General features: G+C 48.7%; 1 protein-coding gene across 2 annotated transcripts in view; it reads right to left on the bottom strand.

Annotated features, from left to right (window-relative positions):
• The window catches only part of ITPKB (inositol-trisphosphate 3-kinase B), a 104,083-nt gene extending 80,289 nt beyond the window's left edge, over window positions 1-23,794 (bottom strand). The window contains exons 1-2 of one of the 2 annotated variants that reach the window (XM_020915252.2): window positions 23,515-23,794; window positions 19,987-22,120 (exon numbers count right to left, since the gene is read on the bottom strand). In XM_020915252.2, the coding sequence (XP_020770911.2) occupies window positions 19,987-21,906 (1,920 nt within the window). In that variant the 5' untranslated portion in view covers window positions 21,907-22,120; window positions 23,515-23,794. Of the gene's footprint in view, window positions 1-19,986; window positions 22,121-22,724; window positions 22,839-23,514 lie in introns of those variants that run through there. The other variant, XM_070474431.1, reaches the window with a different exon arrangement.
• Window positions 23,795-26,733: the final 2,939 nt, after the last annotated feature.

The raw sequence follows: 26,733 nt of genomic DNA, 5'->3' as shown, positions 1-26,733 counted from the left end.
GAGCAAGACACACACCTTTGTTGTTTTAGGGGCTATTTGTTATGCAATAAAACCTAGCTCATCCTGACTAATACAACACCTTTGATTGAAAGTAAAAATTATATGGCTGCTGTGAACCAAGCTTGCTGCTAAGACAAGAAAACAGCAACAGAGAGGGAAGTGAAGGGTCCGGAGGGAATTATCTGTCATCCCTTAAGCCAGATTTGTTTTCTCACGTTTCATGCTTTTGTGCAAGGGGGTCCTTCTACTCCAAATATCCTTCCCCTTTTTCTGCCTAAGTGAATTCCTCCAAAATTTAACTCAAACAGCACCATCTAGGAGATTTCTCTTCCCAACAATCCCAGATGGAGTAGCATCTGTCCTTGGCTTCCAGCAGGACTCCAAATGGACTTATCATTCTAAACACACAGATACTGTGCTGAACACTATTACCCAGGTAGGCAGTATGGAGCCATGGTTACTAGGACAAGCTCTAGAGTGGTGACTCAACCAGAGGTGATCTGCCCCTCAGGAGACATTTGGCAACGCCTGAACATATTTTTGGTTGTCATAATCTGGGGAAGGCACAACTGGTCAGGGATGCTGATAAACCCCCTACAGTGCACAGAACAGCCCCTCAAACAAATATATATATTATGGCCCAAAATGTCAAAACTGTCAAAGTTGAGAAAACCTATTCTAGAGCTGGATTCAGAGTCATATTCTGACTCTTCTATTACTGTGATTTTAGGCAGATTAACTCCTCATTCAATGCTGACCACATAATAAAAGCATAGTTAAGAACTTCCCTGGCAGTCCGATGGTTAAGATTCTGTTTCTCCACTACAGGGACTGTGGGTTCGATCCTGGTCAGAGAACTAAGATCACACAAGTCATGAGTGTGAGGGAAAAAAAAAGGACTGAAATAAATTATTGTATAATAGGTGTTACATATTGTCATTTGCATCCTTGATTGAACTGAAAATTCCTAGAGGGAAGGAACTAAGGTTCACTAATACACAGATCCATTATCTGCCAGGACAACCTGGATGCAGTCAGCACACAATAAATACTGTGGGCTGTATGAATAAAGAGTTATTAAGAGTTCACCCTTCCCTGAAAGTTAACAAGTTGCAAATAGTAGATAAAACCCTTCACCTGGTCCCAAGAAGACAAAGTCTATGCACTTAGCAAAACCGCTGCTGGTTTTTATGCCAAGTATTTTATTACTTCTAGTTCACTGCAGAGTACTATTGCAAGTATAGTAACTCTCATTAACCAGAATATTTAAGAAATGAGATCAACACACACACCATCCTGGAAGAATGCAAGTACATGGGATATGAGTTTTATAACAGTGATGCTATCTGGAGAAGTGACTTGAATCAAAATGAACTTCTCACCAATAGCCATAATACTTTTTATTTATTCAAACTCAAACCAAGGGCAAATATCAGCTTTTAATTTAAAACCAGGAATGTAACAAGAGGTGTTTTTCCCTTTCTTAACTCTATTGAACAAGTTCAAACCAGACATAAACCTAGATTTTCAAAAAGTACCAAATCACAAAAACATTTTGGGACCAAACCATCATGTGATTCAGCTCCATCTTTGATCTCAGGCCCAATCAAATGACCCGCTGAAATGTGCTGGAATATTCTAATGGGCCCCAGTGACTGTGTGGAAAGCCTGTGACCATCCACTGTCTTCACTGCCCGGGTTGGGCTCAAGGGACACGTGTAAAAATCCTCTGTTCTTTTTCCAACACTCCTCTAAGGCCATGTAGAAAACAATTCCTTCTTTGTGATAGATTGTTTGTGCACATTCACCAAAGGAGATTTTGCAAATATTATACTTCATTAGACCAAGGGCGAAACAACCATGTCCTTTCATTTCTTATGACTCACTGACGTGAAGATTAAGGATGCTTATTTCACGTGCTGTGAAGTCCCGTATACATCATCAGGCAGAAACACAAAAATAAATGCATTCTTCAGTCATCTACCCTGCCTCCCAGGGGAGCCCAAACACCCCTGCGGGTCCTCAAACTGGCAGCAATCCCATCAACACTCAGGACCACTTCCTGCCACCACCCCTACCCCCCAGGAGGCAAAAGACAAAACATCAACAACACTTCCAAGCAGCTGAGGGTGAGAGGATGCCATTCAGGGCACCCTGAAAAATGACTGCAGTCGCCACTGTCTTCAACGGTTTTAAATGATACACACACTTTTCTCTCTTTGTTTAATTAATATAAAAAGGGAAGCATATCTGGGACCTTCAGGATGACCGTGGGCAAAACTAAACCACACAGAACAGGCGCCACCAAAGAGACAAAGAATGAAAAAGCATCTCAGGGAGGGGGACTTGCTGGGCCCCAGCCTTCCAGGAGGCCCACAGAGGCCAGGGAGGCGGCGGAGACACTCGGCAGTCCTTCCTTTGTTTTTCCAGGCCCGACAACACCTTTCCCTAAATACAGCACCCGCTGAGTCAGCCTGGGTGGGAGCCTAAGGAGACAGAGCTGTGTGCGTAGGGGCGCCCTGGGTCTTCTGCACACCGCGGTCCCGCCGTGGAGGCGGCTGCTCCGGGTCACCACGCTTTTTTTGGAATCAAGAGATGGCTGGAGCCGGAAGGGACCTCAGAGATGACCAAGCACCACCCCCCGCCCCCCACCAAAGTCCTAAGAGAGGAAGCTTACGCCAGGGTGGGGGACCAGTGCCCAGGGCTTTTGACTCTTGTTTGACAGCATCTCTGTGGAATTTTCTTTCAAAGCCAGATCATTTCAGCAAAGAGGATATACAGATGGCAGCTAAGCACATGGAAAGATGTTCAACACCATTTGTTGTTGTTTGGTCGCTAAGTTATGTCTGACTCTTTTGCGACCCCATGGACTGCAGCTCACCAGGTTCCTCTGTCCACAGGACTTCCCAGGCAAGAATACTGGAGTGGGTTGCCATTTCCTTCTCCAGGGGATCTTCCCGACCCAGGGATCGAACCCCTGTCCCCTGCATTTCCAGCTAGATTCTTTACCACTGCGCCACCTGGGCAGCCCACCATTAGGGAAAAACACAACCACCATGAGACAGCCCTGCCTGGCTATCAGAGTGGCTAGAAAAAAAGAGAGTAACACCACCATGTGCTGGTGAGGATGCAGAGAAACGGGATCACTGCTGGTAGGAGCACGCAAGAGTGAGGGCATGCTGGAAACAATTCGGCAGTTTCTTAAAGAACTGAATAAACAGGCAACAGTCTAGGCCCCAGAGACTGCATTCCTAGATATTCAATGCAGAGAAATAAAAGCTTACGGCCACAAAAATAACCTGTACATGAAGGTTCACGTCAGCTCTATATAAATTGCCAAATGATGGAAACCACCCAGATGTCCCCTCCTAAAAGTGAGAGTTTCTTCAACGTCTCAGAAGCCACATCGAGGGTGAGAATTCCAACTGCCAAGCTAAGGGACCCCTGAGAGCGTGGCGCTCGCTCCACCCCACGCCTGTGACCCGTGGCGGCCGCCCACTGCCCCACGTGGCCCCTATACAGTGCCACCTTCACTGGTGACAGTGCTGTGCTCCTCTCCAAGAAGGCGCTGAGAGCTCACGCCCTCTGGTCTCGGCTCTGCCCACTGAGGCTATACCAACAAAGAGGTCCCTTCCTGTAGGTCAGCAACCCCGAGGCAATCATCTGTGGAAAGCTGGGGCCTCCTGGCCACCTGCCCCTTTGGAATAAACTTCTTCCCTCTGCTCATCCGGTGTCTCCTAATTTAACTGAAGTCTGTAGGCAGGTGATGCAACCTGATGCACCCACTTCTAGTTTAGGTGCTAATGTTATGTTTGAAATATAAACCCCGGCCAGGCTTTTACCTGTGCCGTTTGAAAGGAGCCAGAAAGCCTGGGGCTGTGCAGTGTAATCAATCCAGGAACCGTTGAAATGGAGAGGCCCGTGACACCTGCGCTGGGTGGCCTGGGGAACCGGGACACTAGAGAGCAGAGCTCTGTACCTACAGGACCCCTGCCCTCTGGCAGCAGTGTCCTCTCTCTCCTATGGGAGGAGGCAGGAGAGATCCCAGGCTGCAAGAACCAAGGCCTGATGCCCTCCCCTCCCGCCACGGTCAGAGGTTCACCGGCTGAGCAGTGAGCAGGTTTTTCACGTTTTATTGCCCTTTTGGGTTAGGAGTTCTTCACTTTTCCCCTCCCTCAGGCCAGGTGCAGAGAGACGGCTCCAGAAACTCACTTCTGCTACAGTTCCATCAACCCATCTGTTTCTGCACAAAAGCCTATTCATTAGAAGGAAAAGACTCCTCTCTTAGTTCCACCTCTGTGAACAGAAAACTTATCTCACACCGACTAAAGCGCTACTCCAAGGCGCCTGTGTGAAGACAATTCTCTTGCCCCCCAGGTGGAATAAGTCCAAAGCAGCAAGCAACTCTAGTTCCCTCCACCTGTGGTTCAAACCTGTGGTTCAAACCTCTCATCAGCCCAGCATCTTCCTCTGCTTTGATGTTTGGTAGCTAGGTCTGACTCTTTGTAACCCCATGACAATAGCCCACCAGGCTGCTCTGTCCATGGGATTTCCCAGGCAAGAATACTGGAGTGGGTAGCCACTTCCTTCTCCAGGGGATCTTCCCAACCCAGGGATCGAACTTGCGTCTCCTGCATTGCAGGCTGACTCTTTACCACTAAGCCATGGGGGAAACCCATGTTCCTCTGCACTCAGTACAGTTAGTCCTCATCTTCCAAAAGCATGAGGCCTGGAAATAAGCTCAGCACCCCTCTGCATGGAGCTCCACCCACTTCATCTTTTCTCCAGGTAAGATACAACGGAAGGAGCAGGGACCTGGGAGACACTGATAGGTTCAAATCCCAGCCCTGCCACTGACCAGCTGTGTCCTTGGAACTGGCAACCTCGTCAGCCTGATCCCCAGCCTGCTCGCTGCAAAAGGAGAAAACTAACAGACGCCTTGAAGAAATTAAATGAAGTAACTTATGGAACATGCCTGGTACATAACATAAACTTCAGAAATCACAGCTGCTGTTACTTCATCATTACCATGTAGCCTAAGACTGCATTTGTAACAGACGTGCCACCAACTAGTGCATGCTGAACATCTGTTGACATTATAACTCCTGGTGAACATCAAAAGAAAAATTTCTGAGCCAGGTCCCTGCCATCCTATCCTTCGTGCAGTTGACTTTGTAAAACTTCTATTCAGGACTTACATTCTTTTGTTTTTAGAATTTTATTTATTCATTAATTATTTTTGGCTGTGCTGGGTCTTCGTCGGTGTGCGGGCTTCTCTCTAGTTTGGAGAGCGGGGGCTACTCTTGAGTTGCGGTGCGTGGGCTTCTCATCGCGGTGGCTTCTCTTGTTGCAGCCGGCTCCAGGGCATGGGGGTTTCAGCTCTTGTGGCTCCCAGGCTCAAAGGCACAGACTCAATAGTTGTGCTGCACGGGGGATCTGGGGGATCTTCACGGACCAGGATCGAACCAGTGACTCCTGCATCGGCAGGCAGATTTTCTTTACCTGAGGCACCAAAGACCTTACATTCTCTTTTACAATACCTGGTCACGGAGTCATACTGAACTATTTTCTGAAGTTCTTGAAATCTTCTTTCCAAGGTCACATGTCTGCAAGCCACAGTCAGAAGCCCCCAGACTAATAATCCCCAGCAATGTGCCACCTGGGACATTCAGGGCACTTCCCACCAAGCTAACCCACACCGACCTTTAGGGCCAGCTCCCTTCCTCTGCACCTCCTGGTGAGACTCACTGCCTTCCTCTGGGGATGTGGTATTTGAGGCCAATGGTGACAGACCAGAAAATCTAGGCCAGTCCAGAATGCCAAAAAAAGGATGCCAGGAAGAACCTCTGACCTGCAAGAGTTTGTTCAGTTTCTCAGCATGAACCAGCAGCCCGCAGTGAGGCTGGAGGCGGTTCCCTGGAGGGAGCGGGCTGATGCTTAATGTACAGTGTGATACCGCAAGGTAAACAGCGTCCCAGACACTGCTCCATATGGCCTTAGCCTGGGATGGAAACTAATTACCGTCCTGTGTATATTTCCAGGTCGGAGCAATAAGGGAGCTACTGTCCAGCACACTCACCATCCAGACCGCCTCTGAGGTCAAGGCTGCCACATGCTAACAAGTTCTTTTCGTGGTTTCATTCCTCCCAGACATCAGCCCCTCCATCGTGCAAAAAGCAGAAGGAGACTGGGGCTCAGGGGGATGTTATCACAGGCCAGCCCTGAGACCCATCTCTCTGGAAGGGTATGTGGTCCAGTAACATCACAGGAAGGACTCAACAGTTCAGGGCTTGAAACTCTACCTGGACATCGAGTGGCCGACCTGGGGGTGAGCGAGTGGCTGACCTAGGGGTGAGCGAATGGCCGACCTGGGGGTGAGCAAATGGCCGACCTGGGGGTGAGAAGGTGAGTGTGGACCAGAGGCAGGCAGGAAAGATGTGAACCCCGAGAAATCACACCATAAGCCGTCATCCCATATTATAGTCAAGAAGGAAAGGGGGATTTCCACATTGGCAGTACAGAAGAAGAGAGGCCCGTGTTGGGCAAGCAGGGTACCCAAGACGGTGGTGATGTGTGGCCCCAGAACAGTCTGTGCTCCTCGGTGGGTTGGGGGAGGGGACCCACACAGCCCCAGCTCCTGGGAGAGTCTACACAGGCTCCTACATGCCCTCCTGCAACGCCAAAGTGTCCTGGTGTGCCCCGGGCGGTCCAGCTCAGCCTGGCCACCTGACTGAGTTCTGCCACCACACCACCCTCTGCCCTCCCGGCCCCAAGAGCAGCCCAGCAGGCCCAGGGTCTGCTGAGCCAGGACAATGGCAAAAAGCAGCTGTGGGGCTGGGAAATGCTGGGCAAGCTCTCCTGTGCTCACTCTCCTTTGGGGTGTGCAAAGCGGGCTGCAGAGATCCAGCCTGGGCCTCAAGGCCTCCACTGGGTCTGCATCTCTTAAATCTCAGAAAAAGTGAAAAAAGTGCAAGTGTTAGTCTCTCAGTTGTGTCCAGCTCTTTTCGACACCATGGACTGTAGCCTCCGTCCATGGGATTCTCCAGGCAAGAATACTGGAGTAGGTTGCCATTTCCTCCTCCAGGGGATCTTCCCAACCCGGGGATGGAACCTGGGTCCCCTGCATTGCTGATTCTTTACCCTCTGAGCCACCTAAGAAAGATCCTGTCTTCTTTTTTTTTTTTAAGTCTTTATTGAATTTGTTACAATACTGCTTCTGTTTTATGTTTCAGTTTTTTGGCTGTGAGGCATCTTAGCTCCCCCAGGGGTGGAACCTTCACTCCCTGCATTGAAAGGGGAAGTCTTCACTACTGGACTGGCAGGGAAGCCCTAAGAAAGATCCTGTCTTAATAAGCATGTGCCCATCCCACCAGCAGACACAGTACAGGGAAGCAATGAAGGCCAATCGAACCACACACAAGTTCAAAGACCTCCCTGGTGGGAAGAGCCACAGGTAGACAAAGTGGTGGTGTTTCTTGCATATACACAGGCACACACACACACTCCATCCTCTCTCTTATGTGTGATGGTGACTCTAAAAGATGCAGCAAGAAAGCCGAGGAGTGAGGGGCGGGGAGAGAGGAGGTGGACAGTTCCTCACCCACAGAAGGCTGGGTCTCCCCTGCCTGGGTGACCTCAGTCAGTTTCCACCTCCTAAACAGAAGGAAAAGAGGCAGGTCCCAGGTGAGTAACCTGATACCTCTTGCCCAGCAGCTGGATCTAATGGACTGTTTTCTGCACTTGAAGCTCTGAGCCCTGGTGACAAAGTGAGGCCTCTCCTACAACCAAGAAACCTTCTTGGAAAAATAAATCCTGCCACCTATTTTGTCACCATCCTTCACAACTAACGGTACTCTGGGGTGAGGTGGCCGGGACCACTCCGTGAAGGCAAGTTAATGTCCTGGCTGGGGACGAAGGGCCATAGATGCGCTGCCTCTATCCCTGCCTGTTCTGTGTCAGGACCTTGAGACACACAATCTCAGCTCATCAGCACCAGAGCCCACGAGGAAGGGTGGTCATCCTCACTTGGGAGATGAGGAAACCGAGGCTCAGAGAGGTGAGGTTCTTGCCAAGTTCTGGGACAGAGTGAGGGTGTGACTTCACCTGTGGCTGGCCGGAGCCCTCTTCCCCAGCAGACCCCCCTTAACTTTTTCCCTACACTTCCCACTAGCCTCAGCATCCAAGAGACCCCAGGCCCTGTTTTTTCCTCCAGGGGAAGCAGGGCACCAGCAGGCAATATTCCCTTGGGTACCCTTATCACTTTCACCTAAACAAAGAGAATGGTGGCCACTGCAAGTTCAGCTTAATATGCTCAGGAGCAAGAGCATGGCTACCTCTAAACCCTCCCAGCTTGCTATCTGCTGAGCATTTCATACGTCTAGACACGGTGCCAGGCACTTCACACATGGCCTCATTTAAGGCTCACAACCTTAAGGCTGGTATTATCAGCCCCACTGCACAGATGCTGAAACCGAGGAACAGAAAAAGAAAAGTAAGACATTTCTCTCGGGTCACACAGTCAGGAGGTGGCAGAGCTTAGACTCAAACCCAGGACTGTTCTGACTCCACACCAGGGCTCTCTCCCTGGAAGGGTCTACACAGCCCCTAATCCAGCCAGCCTCCCCAGAACTCTTCCAAAGATTCAGACTCAAGCTTCTCTGGTAGCTCAAAGAGTAAAGAATCTACCTGTAATGCAGGAGACATGGGTTCAATCCCTGGATTGGGAAGATCCCCTGGAGAAGGGCATGGCAACTCACTCCAGTATTCTTGCCTGGAGAATGCCCCTGGACAGAGAAGCCTGGCGAGCTACAGTGCATGGGATCGCAAAAAGTCAGACACAACTGAGCAACTAAGCACAGCACAGATACTAAGTAGGAGCCCCTCCCAAGTTTTCCTGACCATGTCCCTCTGGTCGACTGGGGTGAGGATGGAGGGGTCCCCCAAGACCCCATCTTAGCCTCACAAGCGCATATTTACAGCACAGTCATTTAAGCATTGCATTAAGGTGGGTGCCCCCATCCTCTCCAACCTCCAAGAGCCTTTGGATCCAGAATAGTGTCTTTGCTTGCCCACTTTTAACAGAGATAGCAAACCCTTCAAGACCTTGACTGTCTTCAGTGGCTGCTGCCCAGATTCAATTCCTCTATTTCTGGTTCCACGACATGCACTGAAGCTTCCTGCATTTTCCATGCCAACACCAATTCATTATTTATTAACTCATATTTAATGACTGTGCTTGTTTAATGGTTAGACAACTTGTTCTTGCGTTTCACAAATCTCAAGTACGTCTGTTGGCATCCACTTTGCTTTAGAGGGCACATACCCAAGGACAGGGATCACATCAACTGAGCCATTCTCCTCAGCAGAGGTAGCTATAGACAGAGATGGTAGACCAATGCCTGTTGTTTGGGCAGCCACGGGGGTGCCACCTCCACCTCTCAACATGGGCAGTCACTGGAAGGGAGGTCCAGCTCTGGGCACGGGTTTCAGGATCTAGCCATGGCCCAGCCATACTTCAGAAGTGCCTAGCATCTAACTACCGAATGAAATGTCTGTTTTAAAGACTCAAGATTTTGCTGAATTCTTCTCTTTCACTTCCTAGGACACAGGAGAAAACCACCATTTGGTACTGGAAAAATCAATGCCCCCATTAAGCATCCCTGGACTCCAGATGGAGTTGTGGTCCGCTTTCAGTTATTCAGGAGCTGACAGCCCTGCTCCAGATACATCAGACCCCTGCTCTATCACCAGCCGTTCCTCGTGTCCGTAACATTCTCAGGATTAGCAAACCACAGAAGCATGAAGTGCACTGGCCGTGATGGTCACTCAGGCAGGAAGAGGCTCTGCTGAGCAGCTGCAGTGAAACTAGGATGCAATTCCAAGTGTCTGCTCATCCCTGCTCCCCAGCCCCACCGTCACGCCCATGTCAGAACTGGCTCTTGCCATTGACATAAAGGTTGTCTCTGACACAGTCCTTAGCAATTTCTCCTCCAGCAACACAGATGTGGGCGTATCTTGCATTGGTACAGTGCATGCCCTCATCCACCCACTTTTGGAAAGATTTAAAAAACAACATCACATTTCTACACCTGAAAGTAATATGATACTGTAAGGTAACTATATATCAACTTTAAAAAATAATATAGATCATTGTTTATGAAAAAAACAAGTATACGTAAGAGTATGCATGACAGAAATGAGTATTGGAGAAATAAGGAGAAAACTTGGGGGGTGGGGGAGCAACATCATAGTATTCATAATAAAAAACTTAGGCGGGAAAGCATACACTCTCAAAATGACTCTACAAACACAATGTCATTTGAGACTCACAAAGACCACATGAGATCGGAAGATGATCGATATACCCATTTTACAAATGACGTCACCAAAACCCAGAGAAGCCAAGGACCGAATCTGAGCGTCCTAGTCTTTCCAGCACACTGCACTCCTGGAGCAAGACCTTCTTAGAACATCTTGTGTGTCCTAAATTACTAGAATTAGCTAAATGCTGAATACTAATGAGTACTTAATGCCGTGACAAAGATGATGACAACGGTGAAGAGGAGGAAAAGGTTTCGATGGTCTCATACAGACTAAAATATCCAGTTACAACGCATTCAAAATGTCCCGTACGTCAGCACATTTTTCTATCTGTAAGGATTTTCCAGAAGTCTCTCAAACCAGTGTCTTCCCAACCTCCCAGCTTGAACACACAGCAACCCATTTTCCTATGCTTGGGTCAGCAACCTGGGTCCCAACAAAACCTCCTAGCCATTTCTTAAGAGCCATTTCTTAAGCTACTGGCTGCGGTTGGATTTTCCACTTGACTTTGTTAACAGATTAAACTGTTTATCTCATTGTCATACACAGGCCTTTTCAGTTTCCTGCTAATAGATTCAGGTTAGATAAGGATTACAGAAGTGATACTCCCTGAGCTCCTCTCTGTACCCCAGCCGGTATCCTTTCCCCAAAGTTATGAGGTGTATTTTCTTTTTTTTTTTTGAGGTGTATTTTCTTAAACCTACTCTTCAGATAGCTAACTTGCAAAAAGAAAACCTTACACACCCATGCATGGCAGAGGACTAGCCAATCACCAGCTGCTACACAACTGTGGAAGAAGCACTTCACACGAGATCCTGCTGAATTATACATTTTACGACTCAGTCATCAATTGCCATAGAGAAGAAGAAAACAAATTGAGCTGAGCCTGGAAAGAATGTCAGCGAAACTGGAAAAACACTCGCTGGGAACTGCCTGGGGGTGCAGGGACCTCCCCAGTAACTGCCAGGGTCCCACAAACTCACAGCATACCAAGAGAGATTGCGGGGTGAGCTGGTGGATGGCTGGTCACCAGGGAACCAAATCCCTCCATTCCGAGGCACGCTGAAGACTCCCCATAGTGAATGAAAATATTAAGTGCTGTTAATATAAAATGTATTACAGCTTCTTCTTGGGAAACAGTACAATCAGTTTATTCATCCTGATTAAATGGATGGTGGGGGGAGTAGGAAGCAGAGGAGACGGGTAAAGAAAGAAAAACTGCTGTCACATTTCCAAAAGCCCAAAGCAAAAGTACCTCGTTCCTGCCTTCTGGACGCATTAAGATCAGTTTTATAAACGTGCACAAATGGACCAGGTCCTGCCTGGCCAAGGAAAGGGCTTACCCTGCATCATAATGCTTATATCATCTCTGGGTTGTTGTTGTTCAGTTGCTAAGTCGTGTCTGCCTCTTTTGCGACACCACGGACTGCAGCCACCAGGCCTGTGCCCATGGCATTTCCCAGTCAAGAATACTAGGGTGGGTTGCCATTTCCTTCTCCAGGGGATCTTCCTTTTCCAGGGATGGAACCGGTGTCTCCTGCATTGGCAGGCGGATTCTTTACCACTGAGCCACCATGGAAGCCCCATCTCTGGGTTAGGCAAACCCTAATCTTAGTCACCAGGTCAATGGAAATGATCTCAATGCCTTTGTTTGACATGCTGTATCATTTTATTTTCCCTTTCCACCCAGAACCTTACCACAAAGGTAAAAAGCTAGACTAACAGAATAATAGTGACTTTCAAGAGGGTGGGATCTCTTCAGTCCAATATTTGTCACCACCAAATCAAACGAGTTTTTTTTCTACTTATTCTATGATGGGAAAATAAAAATGTATCCTCCCCCTCCATGTTCCACCCCTGCCCCTTTAAATCCTACATAAATATGAACTGCAAAGATTCATTCTGCTTGCTTACTGTCAGTACCTCCTCCTTTCTGGTTACTTATAAAACTTAACAGCTGGTTTGGAGCAAAACAGAAGAAAACTTTTTGGCAAATTAAACATGTAGTACTGGCTAGTGGCCTGAAGAGATATCTTTTGTTGAATGGGTTTCTATTCAGTAATATCAAGTCAGTAAAATGCCTAAGTAAAACCCAACAGAGGGGAAAGATCAGATCTCTAAGAATGAATTCTTAATGAAATTGTTTTAGAAACACTCCAGACAAGTTAGTCAAAAGCCTGCGTGTTGGCTTACCAGTAAAATGACGATCATATGTCATTCCTCATCAGAGAAAGCTTGGAGGGGCCCTGCCTTCCCGTGAGAATCATCAGAGTGGTCTTCTCTGCTCAGACACTCCGGGAGATCTTGCTCCCTGAGACCTGTGGTGGTCTTTGATTCCCAACCCCATCACTGAATCAAAGGAAACTACACTAGAAGACAGAGACAGAAGGTAAGACCAGCCTTCTCACTCTTCTATGAACTGCACTGCAAGAAGCTGCTGTGGTCCCACAGTAGCATGTGCATACACACAGAGAGAGTGAAGTTGCTCAGTCGTGTCCGACTCTTTGCCATCCCATGGACTGTAGCCTACCAGGCTCCTCCGTCCATGGAATTTTCCAGGCAAGATTACTAGAGCGGGTTGCCATTTCCTTCTCCAGGGGATCTTCCCAACCTAGGGATCAAACCCAGGTCTCCTGTCTCCTGCAGACACTTTACCATCTGAGCCACCAGGGAAGTCTAGTGAATTCACAAGTAGAGTGTAAACACCGGGTTTTGAGAAATCAATTTCATTCTAGCCTTATTGGGTGAGGCAGAATCATTTTCTAGGATTGTACTGGGTGAATGTAGTACCGAAACAAAATCTTAAGCTGCTACCAAGCATTTCTTCCAAGAGGCCCAGTGGATTTTCCAGACATTACTACTCAAGATGTCTCCTAACTCCACCTCCACTAACATTACCTGAGCCTCTACTACATTCCGGGAACCATCTAAGGCACTTTCAAATCACGGCATCCCTGAACTTTCATCCCCTACCCTGCAAGGTCATGCCTCCTCTCCCCATTTTTCAGAGGGTCTGCAGGCACATGCGTTCTTGGATTTCACCCAGTTCTCCGAAGCCTCGGTCAGGTACCCCTACTCCTGTGGCAGAAAGGTCTCAGGAATGAACAGTGAGCTTGCCTTCACTGTTCTTTCCCCGCTTTCTTTGTCCCTCCCCTTGCAGATGGCTCAGTTCTTCTACAGGGAGACAATGCAGCAGAGCCACTGTCTGTCATTCATGCATTCATCCATCCCATTAACCAACATTTTAAAAACATGTCCTATGTGTAAAGCCAAGGTGGATCTTCCCAGGTGAGGAAGGAGTGTATTCACTAATGAAGTTTTCTAAGTGAAAAGAAAAATGTAAACCTGACTGTATTGAATACTCTCTGGCCTAACCTTTCTCATCTGTAAAACGTGGATATCGGAGGAAAGGAGCTCTAAAGCCTCTCCCAGAGTCAGATTTATATTATGATAATTATGCAGGTCATAGAAAAAGTTTGGTTATTTTTTTAAATTCTAAGAACAGAGGCCTACCTTCCTAATGAGATCATATTTATATATATTGCCTTTTAGCCCAGGAGAACTGAATTGTCTTTAAAATAATTCACCTCTGGAAAAATGAATGCCCAGGTATCTGGTGGGACCACAATGAGAGAGTTGAGGGCACAACTACAGCAAGATGAGTTTGACTACAGGGTCATAGGACCAGGTTGGTAGATTCTTCCCCCACCCCGGTGGCGTCCACAGTCAAGCAGACTGGACCCATTGGTCTGAGGGAACGCTATAAGGCTGAGTGTTTCTATGTTGTTGAGGTCACCTATAGTGCCACAATCCTTAGTTAACTAAGTTAACAGTATGCAACCACAGAATGGCACACAGTCTCAGGAGAACTGGACTTACAAAACCTCAATATTCCAATGAGACAATGGCCACTGGCACTCTAAATGGCTTTTCATGTTACCAATAAGTTCACGGTTGGGTTTGCTGTGATTTTGTAAACAGTACGCTCCCCGATTCATGAAAATTAAATCATTCACAATGTCAATTCCACCTAGTCAGGAAAAAAATAATTACAAGACACATTTGTCATGAACTGGGGGACATGACATACATAACCTACCATGCCAGTATTTCATCTCTTAACAAAACCCATAGATGGGAATTCTCTGACAGTTCAATGGTTAAGACTTTGCCTTTCAATGCAGGGGATGCGGGTTTGACCCCTAGTCCAAAAGCTAAGATCCCACAAGGCTTCCAGCCAAAAAAACAAAACATAAAACAGAAGCAATATTGTAACAAACTGAATACAGATAAAAAAATTAAAAAAAACTATAGACCCTTCCATGCTGAGGGCATGCCCATAGAACAATACAGAAGAGTTCATGAGTTAATCCCGAATCTCTGATTATCTGAAGTCTAGAAAGTTTGTTCAACCAAGACATAAAATTATTTCCATTAACTGCTTTAAATTCTAACTTTAGATAACTAAATTGAAACCTCACAAAATAAAATAAGCCTAAACAATGTTATCAATGCTCCTAGGAATATAAATAAACTACAGAGGACTAATCTAATCTGTAACTACGTTTACCTGGCATGTGCCAACAAAAATCAGAAAAGGGACTCAGTAATAACTCAGCACTAAAAACAAAAGTTCTGAAAATGCTTTATGTAACACCTGAAATACACTTCTCTAAAAGCACAAACTGTCCAGTTTAATGTTGGGGGGTTTTTTGTTGTTGTTAAACCTAAAAGCGTGGTAAATCTTGAGGTGTGTTTCTGTGATGCCTAAATACCCATCTCTTGTTTCTCTCTGTCCCATCTTTACTTGAAGGATTTTAAGCTGGATGAATTATACTTTCATCTTTGATAAAATGAGTTCTTTGAAGTGATATTTTGGCTCTGTACAGGCGAAACCTCAATTTCCAAACTTAAATATCTGAGGAGGCCAAAGCCCTCAGATAACAGAATGCATTTCTTACTTTTCAGGTTAGCATGCTGGCATCCTACCAGCACAGCCTCTACTATCAGTCTAATCATTAACAAGAATCTTGGGTATAGTGCTGATTTATTTTGATGAGGCTTTTTCAATGTGAAATTATAAAGAACCACTCTTCCAGGTAAGAGAAGCAAGAGAAACAGATCAATGAATGGGTCTGAAAGGAAAGCACAGTCTGTTTCAGACTCAACTGCCTGAGGTCCACACCACAGAAATCTTGTCACTTTTCCAGACACTCTGATACCTGTTTCATAAACAGCAGGTTTTGAATCCAATCTCTAAAATTACATAGTCACACAGAGTTAAGAGAGAGAGATCATTCTCAAGCAGAGTGCATATTTTAAAAGGAGGAATCTGAGGCAGAGCTGCAGTTTTTAGGTTCCTTTGCCTCTCTGAGTCTTGGTCTCCTCCCTAAACAGATCTGGGTAACAGTCAGAACCTCACATAAATGACTTGGGGTTCTCTCAGATCTGAAAGATCCTGAGCCCTTTCCAGAAAGACCCTTGCCACACACCTGAGGTGGAAGGGTGCCCCATCTTAGGAAAACAACATATGTAACCTGAACTCTTGACCCCATAAATCTGGGCCTTCAATATTCTCTTCCAGAATTTTCCACTTAAAAGAACTTACCACTAGATTCATTTTCCCCCCAAAGATCCCTCTACGACTTTTAAATTTTAATTGGAAAAATTTCACACTTTTAAAAACCACATAAAACCATTTTAAAATGTTCAAATTTTTTACCATGTATATTAGTTTGCTTTTTGAACCTGAAAAAAAAGACAACAAAACTAGTTAACACAAAAAAAGTAAAGGAAACAAAATTTCAAAGGCCCTGAAAAAGTCATAAAGTACCAAGAAGGCAAAGATTTTGTGTTATACTTCTTTATATGCCCCCCAGATAATCAGACCAACATTTTGTTTTCGTTATTGTGCACATGACTGATAGTATGATTTTGGAATAAATCAATAAAAAACTATTTTTTAAAGTAAAAAGCATGCTTTTCTTAATTTAGTGCTTAAACCTGGCATTTCAATGGCCCACTTACTTTTAAATGGATTAATAGAAGGAAGTCAAGAACTGTTGATTAATTTCTAGTTGCCTTAAAGAACAAGCGAGAACACCATTCTTCCTCAGGGCAATTCACTTCTCTTCAGATCTCAGAAAACAGTAAATGCAAACATGCCTGAATTTAAGCCATTGAACACAAAGCACGTACGACAAGTACTTCTGAGCAAATTTCAAGCGTCTGATCCTTTCTAAACAGACACACAGGTGCAAAAATTTGGAACATTCTATTTCCGAGACAAGCATATCTGTCAGGCTCCTCTGAAGCCTGAAGCCCAGGAAAGGCCTCAAGCACTTTGCATGTTTCTGAGGGTGTCTTTACAGCTCCTACCCAGGGAAGCAAATGAGCAGAGAAGGTTCTCACCACACACCCGTTCAGTAAAAAGGCCTCTGCTAATTTGCATAATCTAAATGGCTAAATAAGTTTCAGAGTGTGTTTCCAAAAGACTTGCTTTTCACTTTGTTTAAGTACTAGGACGTCTTCGAATCCCCCTGCACCGAAAGCTGGGGCTTCTCACAGGCAGGGAGCAGGCAGGGAAGCCAGACAGCAGAAGAGCTAACCTGGCAGGCAGGCTCCAGGCTTTGCGGGACTGTCACCTCCACCGGCAGACATGTCACACACAGTCACCCCTCATGCACAATGTCACAGTCACCCCTCACACGCGACACACACAGTCACCCCTCACACACATTACAGTCACCCCTCACACACAATGTCACACACAGTCACCCCTCACGCACAATGTCACACACAGTCACCCCTCACGCGCACCTCAGTCAACCCTCACTCACAATGTCACACAGTCACCCCTCACACACGTCACAGTCACCCCTCACACACATCACACACAGTCACCCCCCACAGGCATCCGTCACCCCTCACGCACAATGTCACACACAGTCACCCTTCACACACATAACACACAGTCACCCCTCACAGGCATCAGTCACCCCTCACGCACAATGTCACACACAGTCACCCCTCACACACATAACACACAGTCACCCCTCACACACACATCACACATAGTCACCCCTCACGCACAAGTCACACAGTCACCCCTCACACACAACATCACACACAGTCACCCCTCACACACAGTCACCCCTCACACACAACGTCACACACAGTCACCCCTCACACACAACGTCACACACAGTCACCCCTCCACAAAAGCACGAGAAGGTTTAACTCTGTGGAAAGGCAGGGTGGCACAAAAAAAATGATCTCAGCATGGGTCTGAGGGTTAGGGGTTGGTTGTGTGGCCGCCAGGCTAAACACTCAAGTTTCCCACCTGTGTGTCCCAGTCGGGTGTTGGGAGTGTGTGTGGGCATGTGTGTGCCTCTGAGTGAAGGGCAGCAGTGTAGACAGAAGCAGCACAGTTCAGAGGCGGGGACTGAGTGTTGACTGAACCTCAAACAGCACCAGCTCGGGTTTTGTCTGTAAAACACTGAACAGCCCAGCCGAAAGGCCCAGTCAATCAAGTTGTCTGGCCTTCTGTAGACAAAATATCCATCTCAGGTAATCAAGTGATTTTTGACCCAAGGAACAGATGTTGCGGTGTCACTGATAAGGCTCCACCATAACAATCTGTACAAAAAAAGAAAACTGAGTTTATCACTCAACCAAAAACTCAAAAGTCCCTAGGATCCCATCATTTCCAGCTGGCTACCCACCCTTCCCTCCCTCCACCGCCCCCCCCCCCCAACTCACCCTCAGCCTCATGTGATTCAGAAAACGAGGCTGGCAGGGGATTTTTTTCCCTGGCCCTATTCTGTGGGTGTCTGAAACCTTATTTAAAGGAGGGAGGTAAGCTGGACAGCCGGCAGGCCTCATTTCCACCTCTGGACCTGTTCGCTAACCTGACACCACTCAACCCTCTGGTTTCTCAGCTGGCATCCCTCTGGCAAATGAAAAAAAAAGAAAGAAAATGATCACCTGTCATTATTTATCTCCCCTTTAACTCACTTCCAGACAAGAGCCCTTTTCAAACATCAGGACACACAAAATACTTTGAGAGCCAGCCAATAGGAGCTGCTAATCCACCACTAGAAAGGGCAAATGGAAAGTTGGAGAACAAGTGAAAAAAAAAACTTGGCTGTACCGGCTATGCTTCACGGTTTAAAAAGCCAAAGAGAGGAGAGGAACAGAGGACCATCTCATGGGCCTTTAATTGTGGACAAGAGGGCAGAGAAATCTGGGCCATACCTTCAATGAGAAGCATATTCCACCTTCCCTTTACCACCATCCCCTTCCAGGTGAACCGTCCCTCCTCTAAATAATGTGTCCATGTCAGATGCCCTGTGCTGGCCACAAAATGCCAGGCTGATGGGGACCACATTTTGCATATACATTTTCCCCCCTACCATCAGCAGAAAGCCGAGTCTCATGAAAAGAAACGCTTGGTCTTCTAAGATTCAGACTGTGATTTCTGAAGTGGGAGTGTGATAGAAATATGCTTCAGAGTCCAAAATACCTTACAAAAGAATGTAACGTAGAAATATAAAGTTCTCAGCTGCTGTGGCTTAACATATTGAGTGAATAGTACATGATATTCAAGATTAAGTCGGAAGACTACCCACTACAATAAAAATGCAGACTTTCCCCCAAGGTAGCACAAGAACCCCTTCACACACTGAACGAGGAAATTCCCCAGACTCTGGAAAAGCTTAGAGAAAGTCCAGACCTTTTCAGAAGCGCTAGCTTCAACTCTTACGTCTTCCGTACGATGCTCTGATCCTCCTAAGAGTGAAAACAGCCTCACACTGAGATAAACCGTGTACAGAAATAAACCCCTGTCTACCGCCATAGCCAGAACATGTCAGTGTGCTGAATCACAACAGATGCACTTGGAAATGTACTTGAAATGTACCTGTACCAGACAATAAGCATGTCCATGAAGAGGTATATACCCTAGGGGGTATCACCCAGGTGCTTATCTCAGACAATTCAACCTACTGTAATGTTCTTTCATTAAAGAAACTTACCTCAAAGCATGGTATTCATTTTAAATCATACAGCAAACTGTATCTTACTTCTGTTGGCCCCACAAATATTGCAACATCCTGACAATTTACTGAGATGAGGTGGTTCTTCACCCAATAGACACAGCCATTATCTACAGGTTTCAGGGACCTGTCACAGAATCACATCACTCATTTTCCTGGCCTATTAGTAGAGGCTGAGTTAATTTGCTGACGTCTTTGTCAGTTTCCCTTCTGCCTCAATGAATCACAGAATTAAAGTGTTTCGCCTGATCAGACAAAAGCTACAGCTCTGTTCTCTATTTCTGGAGATTAATCAGGAAGCCTTTGGGAACACTCATGAATATGATCTTCTCAAGAAGTGACTGGTGATCTACCAGAGGTACCTTTAAAAATGTCTTTTAAGATGTGCATGGAAATAATAACAGAAGTGACTCCAATTTGCTGTCCTAGCTACAAAGTGCAGGGCCAGGGCCTAGGCGCCTCCCCAGGAAATACACCTGGAGAGAATTACAGGTTAGGAGTGCCCCAGGGCCCTGGTCAGGGTCTTCCCAACTCAGTAGAAAGTAAGAAAAAGGGACACACGAGCATGAAAGCAGCACAAGTTCTAGAAAAATCTCAAGGCAAGACATACCACTCTGGGCTTCTGCTGGTCCAGGGTATGCAGGAAGGCAGAGTTGGGGTCCAGGCAGCGCTCAGGGTCACTGGAGATGTCCTCCTCCGAGTCCTCATAGGAGGAGGAGAAGCCAGTGGAGGAGGCAGAGGAAGAGGAGAGTTTCCTCAGCGGCAGGCTGCCCCGAGGGCTTCCCTGCGCCTCCTCCAAGGCCCTGTCCTCCTGGGCATCCGTGTCTGTACCCATGTCTGTGATGATGACGGCAGGGATGCTGTTTCGGCCGCAGGCCTCTCCCAGGGAAGGCTTGTCCTTCTGTGCTGGGGAGAGCCGCTCTGGGCTGAGGTGGGCGTCTCTGCCCTGTGGCTGGCCCCCCCAAGTCCCCTTGGATTGCACCGCTGTGCCACACGTCCAGGCCAGACAGGCTTCTTCCATGGGGCCCAGCCCAACCCTGGAGCTCCGGGGCTGCACGCCCACTGTGTCCCCAGGAAAGCACTGGGGTTCTTTCAGTTCTTTCGCTGCTTCCCAGTGGGGCAACGGCTCCAGCATTCCACCAGAGCAAACTCCAGCCTGCACTTCCCGGGTCCCTTGTTGTGCTGAGCAGCTGCCCCCAAGCAAGCCCAGCGTCGCGGACCCTTCATCCACTCTGTCAGAGGCCGGCGGTGCCCCCTTGACCACTAGGGCCCCACTCTGTGTCCCCTCAGAGCCTCTGGAACCCCCTCTGAACCAGGTCGGAGCTTCAGAGAGCTCTGCCGGACACTGCACGTTCCCAGCCCTCTCCTCCGGCCTCAGGTCCGCCACAGGCGCCCCGGAGTCCGGCATGCCACCGGACAGCGTTCCCCTCCCCACCTTTCCAGGGGGCTCTCCACGGCGGGGTCCGCCCCTCTCTGGGGCGAAGCTTGTCTCACTGCCAAGAGACTGCCCCTGACTCTTGGCCAGGGCCTCCACGGGGTGCGCACCCCCAAGTTCACGGGCCCTCTCAGACGGCTCAATGAGGGCAGGGTCGTGTGGATGCTGTGGAACGGTGGATGTGGCTCGAGCAGCCACATCTGTGTCCATGCTTAAGTTCACTCTGACCAGTCCCAAAGAGGGAGCTTGGGAGTTCTGAGTTCCCAACGGAGGAGACCCCCTCTTATCAACTTCCATGGCAGTGGGTGAGCCACAGTGGGGTCTGGCAGGGAGCACCTTCTCCATTCTCTCCGAAGCGCTGGGACCCTGAGCCCCTGATCCTGACGACGCCGCAGGGCACAGAAAAGGTGCCACTACTCCCTCCATGTCCTTGGAGAGGCGGACGCTGGGCGTGCCTCCTCTTCTCCCGGATTCGAGCTCGGAAGTCTCCGGACATTGTTCCCCCCAGGACTTGGTCCTCCGCTCCTCACTCTGAACCAGGACCCTTCCTGGGGGCTGACTGACGCTGCGCAAGGGGCACGGGGACGGCGAACGAGCCCTGCCCAGACGCGGGCTGCGGGGCGGCTGCGTGGCGGAGCTTTGCGCCTGGATGTGCGCCTCGAACATGCCCACTTTCTGGTTCACCTGCACGTTCTGCAGCTCACGTTGCAGGATTCGAAGCTTCCTCTTGGCCTCCTCCGGCCCGGGCGGGGAGAGGGTACCGGCGGTCACCACCTGCTGCCCTTCCCCTCTTAGACGACCGGCCCAGCCCGGACTGCCCACGCTGCTGCCGCTGCCGCTGCTGCTATTCAGCCTGCGCCGGCCACTCCGCCAGCCTGGGGGGCTCCCGGGGTCCTCCGGTGACAACGACTCAGCTGGGGGGAAGAGGAAAGAGGAGCCACTCCCGGGGCTGAAAACGCTGCCGGGGCTCAACACGGCCCTCCCGGGCGGCGGGGGCGTCTCGTTGCTGCTGGACCGAGGGCCGCCGCCGCTCTTCACCTGGTTGGCGCTATTCATGATCACCAGGCTGTTGAGGGCATAGCAGTACATGGCCATAGTACTGGGTCCTGCGCGCTGCCCGCCGCCGCCGCTCCCGTTCCGGCTCCGCCGCCGGCGTCTCCTCCTCCCGCGGCTCTCGGCTCCCGGCTCAGCCCCGGAGGCCCGGCGGCAGCGGCTCCGCGCGCAGATGGGGCGGCATGGCCTGGGCGGCGGGCGGGGGACAAGACAGCGGGCTCAGCCCCCGCCCAGAGGCCCATAAACAACAGCGCCGCTGTGAAGACACAAGGAAAAAAGTCAGGACCCCAGAGGGAGGGTGTGGGGGACGGCTAGGGGATTAGGACGGTCCCCGGCCAGCGGAACCCCAATCTGTCGGGGATCCGGTGCCACTGGATGTCTTATCTACAGGGGCAGTGCGGCACGGCTAGGACACAAACCTGGGGGTGGGTGGGGGGGCCTCGGTCGTCAGCGCGGTGGTGATGTGATGCGCTGTGTGTGATACGCTTGAAGGTCCCTTCCAATTTCAAGCGCTAAGAGTTGTCTCCAGAGCCACGCGGGACGGGCGGGGAACGATGTACAACTACTTGAATCCTATGTGCGGGGCGCGGCAGATTCTGAGCTTTCTGAGAGTGAGGACACCCTCTCCACCGTCTCGGGGTCTCCTCGGCTTTGCAAACACTGGCTATACCGGGTATAACGGGACAGCTTTTCGCCTCCTCCCTCCCCACCCCGCCCCCCCCTCCCCACCTTGGGCTTCAGGATGTCCTAGCTCCACCCTCTCCTGGCCATCAGGGACCGACTCGGAGGAAAGCTGATGTGAACCTGCTTTGCCCGGCCGCTGCTTGTGCCCGGGTCTGGGGCGACCCCTGCTTGCCTACCGTTTACCTTCCTGACCCTGGCCTTGATGCTGTGTCCCTCGGCCTACGACGGCCTGGGCGCTCGGCAGGGCGGCAGCCGAGGCATTTTAAGCACTGGCTTTGTCGCCAGTCCCCAAACAAGTGTGTTTTGTGAGTGTGGGCGCGTCTGCGCGCGCCCGGTGTCGAGGCGCTGCGCGTCCCTTGTACCGGAACCAATACTGCCGCCCCCCACCCCCACCCCGCCGTCGCCCCAGTGGAGGGGCGTGTGTGTGTCTGTGTGTGTGTGTGTCTGTGTGTGTGTGTGTGTCTGTGTGTGTACGCGCGCGCACGCGTGGGGACAACGAGTCCGCGCTACACACACATCCCGTGCCCGAGGACGCGGCTGCCTCTGCGGGCTTCGGGACTCGCGCCCACACCGATGGGTGTGCGTTGCTGCAGCAGCTCTGGAGCCCCGGCTCTGCAAACCTCCCGGGGTCCCGCTCTAAGCCTCGAGGCCGCGCGGCCGAGTGCAGGGCTTCTCCGCATCCAGGGCACCCTCGCCCGGAGCCAAGCCGGCCGCCCGGCGGCCCGAGCCCGCGGATGCCTGCAGCGCGCCGGGGGAGGCGGCGGAGAGCCAGCGGTCCGGAAGAGCAGAAGAGACGGCGAAAACTCGCCTCTCCCTCCTCTGCACGCCGCCCTCCCCTTGCCCGTCTCCCCGGCCCACCTCTCCGCGCTTTTTCGGATCCCAGATTCCTCAGATTCGCCCCAGAGCAGGCAGTGAGGGGAAAGAGGGTTTGGGAGGCGAGAGCCATTAAAAAGTCGCCAAGCTTACCTGCAGTTTCTCAGATTCCCGGGTCCTGTGCAGACTACATGACCCAGGGACGCAGACCTCGTAGGTGAAAGATGACTTTAAAAGTTTTTTTTAAAAGCTCAGAAACGATTTCCTCACTTCGTTTGGAAGACAAAAAAAAGGGGAGTGGGAAAGAAGAGAAACCGGTCGGCAGGGGCGGGAGATCCGGGCAGTGGCGACGCCGGCCGGCCCTGCACGCCCTTCTGGGCCGTGGAGATACTACCCTGTCAGTGTCTGCTCCCGGCTACTTCAGTGTTTGTTCAATGTGCGATTAAAAAAAAAATGTTGGGGCGGGGGGGTGGGGGATTGGGGGTGGAGGAGGGAGGAGGGAGAAAGGCGGGGGCTTGGGGGGAGGAAAGCAGGAAGGAAGTTGTGAGCCTGTCTGGGGTTGAACTCAGCGGAACAAGTTTTTCTTTTCTTCTTTTTTTTTCTATTGCTTGGCAAGACCGAGGGAGGGAAACACTTTAAAAAAAAAAAAGTTTCCATTGTTAGCTAACAACAAAAAAAAAACCTTTTAACTTCTGCGGGTTAAAGATATACGATCCATTTTCCACCCCCTATATCGAGCCTCGCTGATGGCTAGCTTTATGAAACTTTATTTTTTTTGAAAAATATTCTTAATAAAGTTTGAGTGTGCATTTTAAGCAGAGCAAATCATGGGGACCTTTTTAAGCATTTTAAACGGGCTAAAGCCTCACGTAAACGGTTCGTGTTCTTGTACACAAATATGCAAATTCGAAGAAGGTACTTTGTGGGCACCTTGTTGCAGAGTTGCAGATTTTAAATGCATCACAGTTGTATTTTGGAAGACTGGTTGGGCTGTGAGCTGCTGATGGTTTTGCAGTGCAATTGCTAGTTGTATAAACATGCCTTTGCATTGCACATTTTTCTGTTATTAAATGCACTCAGCAAATGTGACATAGGCATATTTTTTTGCATTTCATTCTCAAACTTATTTTAAGAAGAAGGATAGTCCTGAAACTAAGAAGGCCTGGGACCCCTTGCTCAGTCTCCTGCAACTGGATCACTTTCCAAAGACATTTTCCCCCACCATTATCAAATACTACCCACCAGGGCTATTACCCATTTAAGCTCTGGTGCTGTAGGGATGTTTTGCATAATTCCCTAAATCCTAAACTATAGTATTTAGTGGAAAGGAAAAACCAGGCTGCCAGGTTCAGGAAATGTAAAACACTAAAGCCTGAATCAGTCCTAATATTCCTATTAGTTATAATTTAGATAGAAATTTTGACTTTGCTTGTGGCAAACCTGTCTCTTAATTGTTAAAAAGCAGCCTGCTGCTCCAACAGGAAACGACTCATCTTAAATCTGAAACCAAGAGATCTTCTAGCTAAGAATTCCCAGGAATGAGACAATGTTGAGTCCTACTTGTTTTTGGTTAAATTTATTGATTGATTGATTTTTTGCTGTGCTGGGTCTTAATGGCTGTGAGCAGTCTTTCTCCAATTGCAGTGTGCAGGCTTCTCATTGCAGTGACTTCTCTTGTTGCAGAGTGTGGTCTCCAGGGCGATCGAGCTTCAATAATTGTGGCATGGCTTAGTTGCCCAGGGGCATGTAAAATCTTCCCAGACCAGGGAATGAGCTTGTGTCACGTGCATTGGAAGGCAGATTCTTAACCACTAGACCACCAGGGAGATCCGAGTCCACTTGTTGCCATGTTGAGAAGACTGAGCCTGAGTCCTTTCTCATCCCCTGTGTGAAGTGAGGTGAAGTGAGAGTCGCTCAGTCCGGTCAGACTCTTTGCGACTCCAGGGACTATACAGTCCACGGACTTCTCCAGGGCAGAATACTATAGTGGGTAGCCTTTTCCTTCTCCAGGTCCCATCCCCTATAGAAGTAAGAAGTGAAGTTGCTCAGTTGTGTCCGACTCTTTGCAACCCGATGGACTGTAGCCTACCAGGCTCCCCAATCCATGGAATTTTCCAGGCAAGAGTACTGGAGTGGGTTGCCATTTCCTTCTCCAGGGGATCTTCCCAACCCAGGGATTGAACCCAGGTCTCCCGCATTACAGGCAGACGCTTTACCATCTGAGTCACCAGGGAAGCCCACATCCCCTATGGGGCTAAATAAAAAGATCCCAGAGTTTATTCAGGTGTTAACTCAGGACTCGGGCAGTTGCTAAGGCATAGAAGTCAGCCCTACCCTTGTCCCAAATTCGCTTCCCTAGTGGCAAGAAACAGAAGCTGCCCGTTCTCAGGAGACCCATTCCATGGAGTTTATTTCTATCATAGGAGATGCAAACACCCATGTCAGTCAGGTGTTATGGTGGAAACAGCTGGAGGACCTAACAATGCATTCAGTGAACACAAAATCTTAGCTTTCCAGCCTCTGGGAACTCTCACTGTCACCTCACATACCAGATATCACTGACCTTCCCTAGAATTGAGAAATCCGGGCTTCCTGAATGTTCAGTGAGGCTGAAGAATTCTTGCTTAAAACGCAGCTAGCAACTGGTTAGGTGTGGCATGCTGAAGAAATTCCTGCCTTGGGCTGGCAGTAGAACTAAATGATCATTCTACCAGTCCAAAATTCTAACTGTGCCACTAAGGGTGACAGACATGAGAGGAAAGATGGAGCAAAAGCCGTATCTGGAAGCCAGCGTGGTTGGCTTGCATCTTGAAGCAGAATCTAGTAGCCTCCCTTGATTTTACATGAACAAAGAAAAAAAGTTATATAGCACTTAGTACTTAATATTATCCAGGCACTGTTTTAAGTACATTGTACATATTTACACATTTCAATCCTTATAACAATCCTATGAGATACATACTATTATTATCCTCATTTTATATGTGAAGAAATTAAAGCACAAAGTGGTAAGCAATTTGCCACATCTATTCAATATTGTACTGGAGGTCCTAGTCAGTGCAATTAGATGAGAAAAAGAAGTAAAAGGCATCCAGATTTGAAAGAAAGGAGTAAAACTGTATTGACTGACAATATGATTGCCTATGTAGACTATCCTATGGAGGCTACAAAGAAGCTACTAGAACTAATAAATGAATTTAACTTTTTAGTGTATTAGTTGCTAGGACTATTGTAACAAAGTGCCATAGATTGAGTGGCTTAGACAATAGAAATTTATTTTCTCATAATTCAGGAGGCAAGAAGTCTGAGATCAAAGTGTTAGTAGGTTTTGTTTCTTATAAGGCCTCTCTCCTTGGCTTTTAGATGGCTATT

This window comes from Odocoileus virginianus, chromosome 11 (genome assembly GCF_023699985.2).
Source record: "Odocoileus virginianus isolate 20LAN1187 ecotype Illinois chromosome 11, Ovbor_1.2, whole genome shotgun sequence".
NCBI classification, from domain to species: Eukaryota; Metazoa; Chordata; class Mammalia; order Artiodactyla; family Cervidae; genus Odocoileus; species Odocoileus virginianus.
Note: the sequence above shows the minus strand (reverse complement) of the source record. Positions and strands in the feature narration are given on the sequence as shown.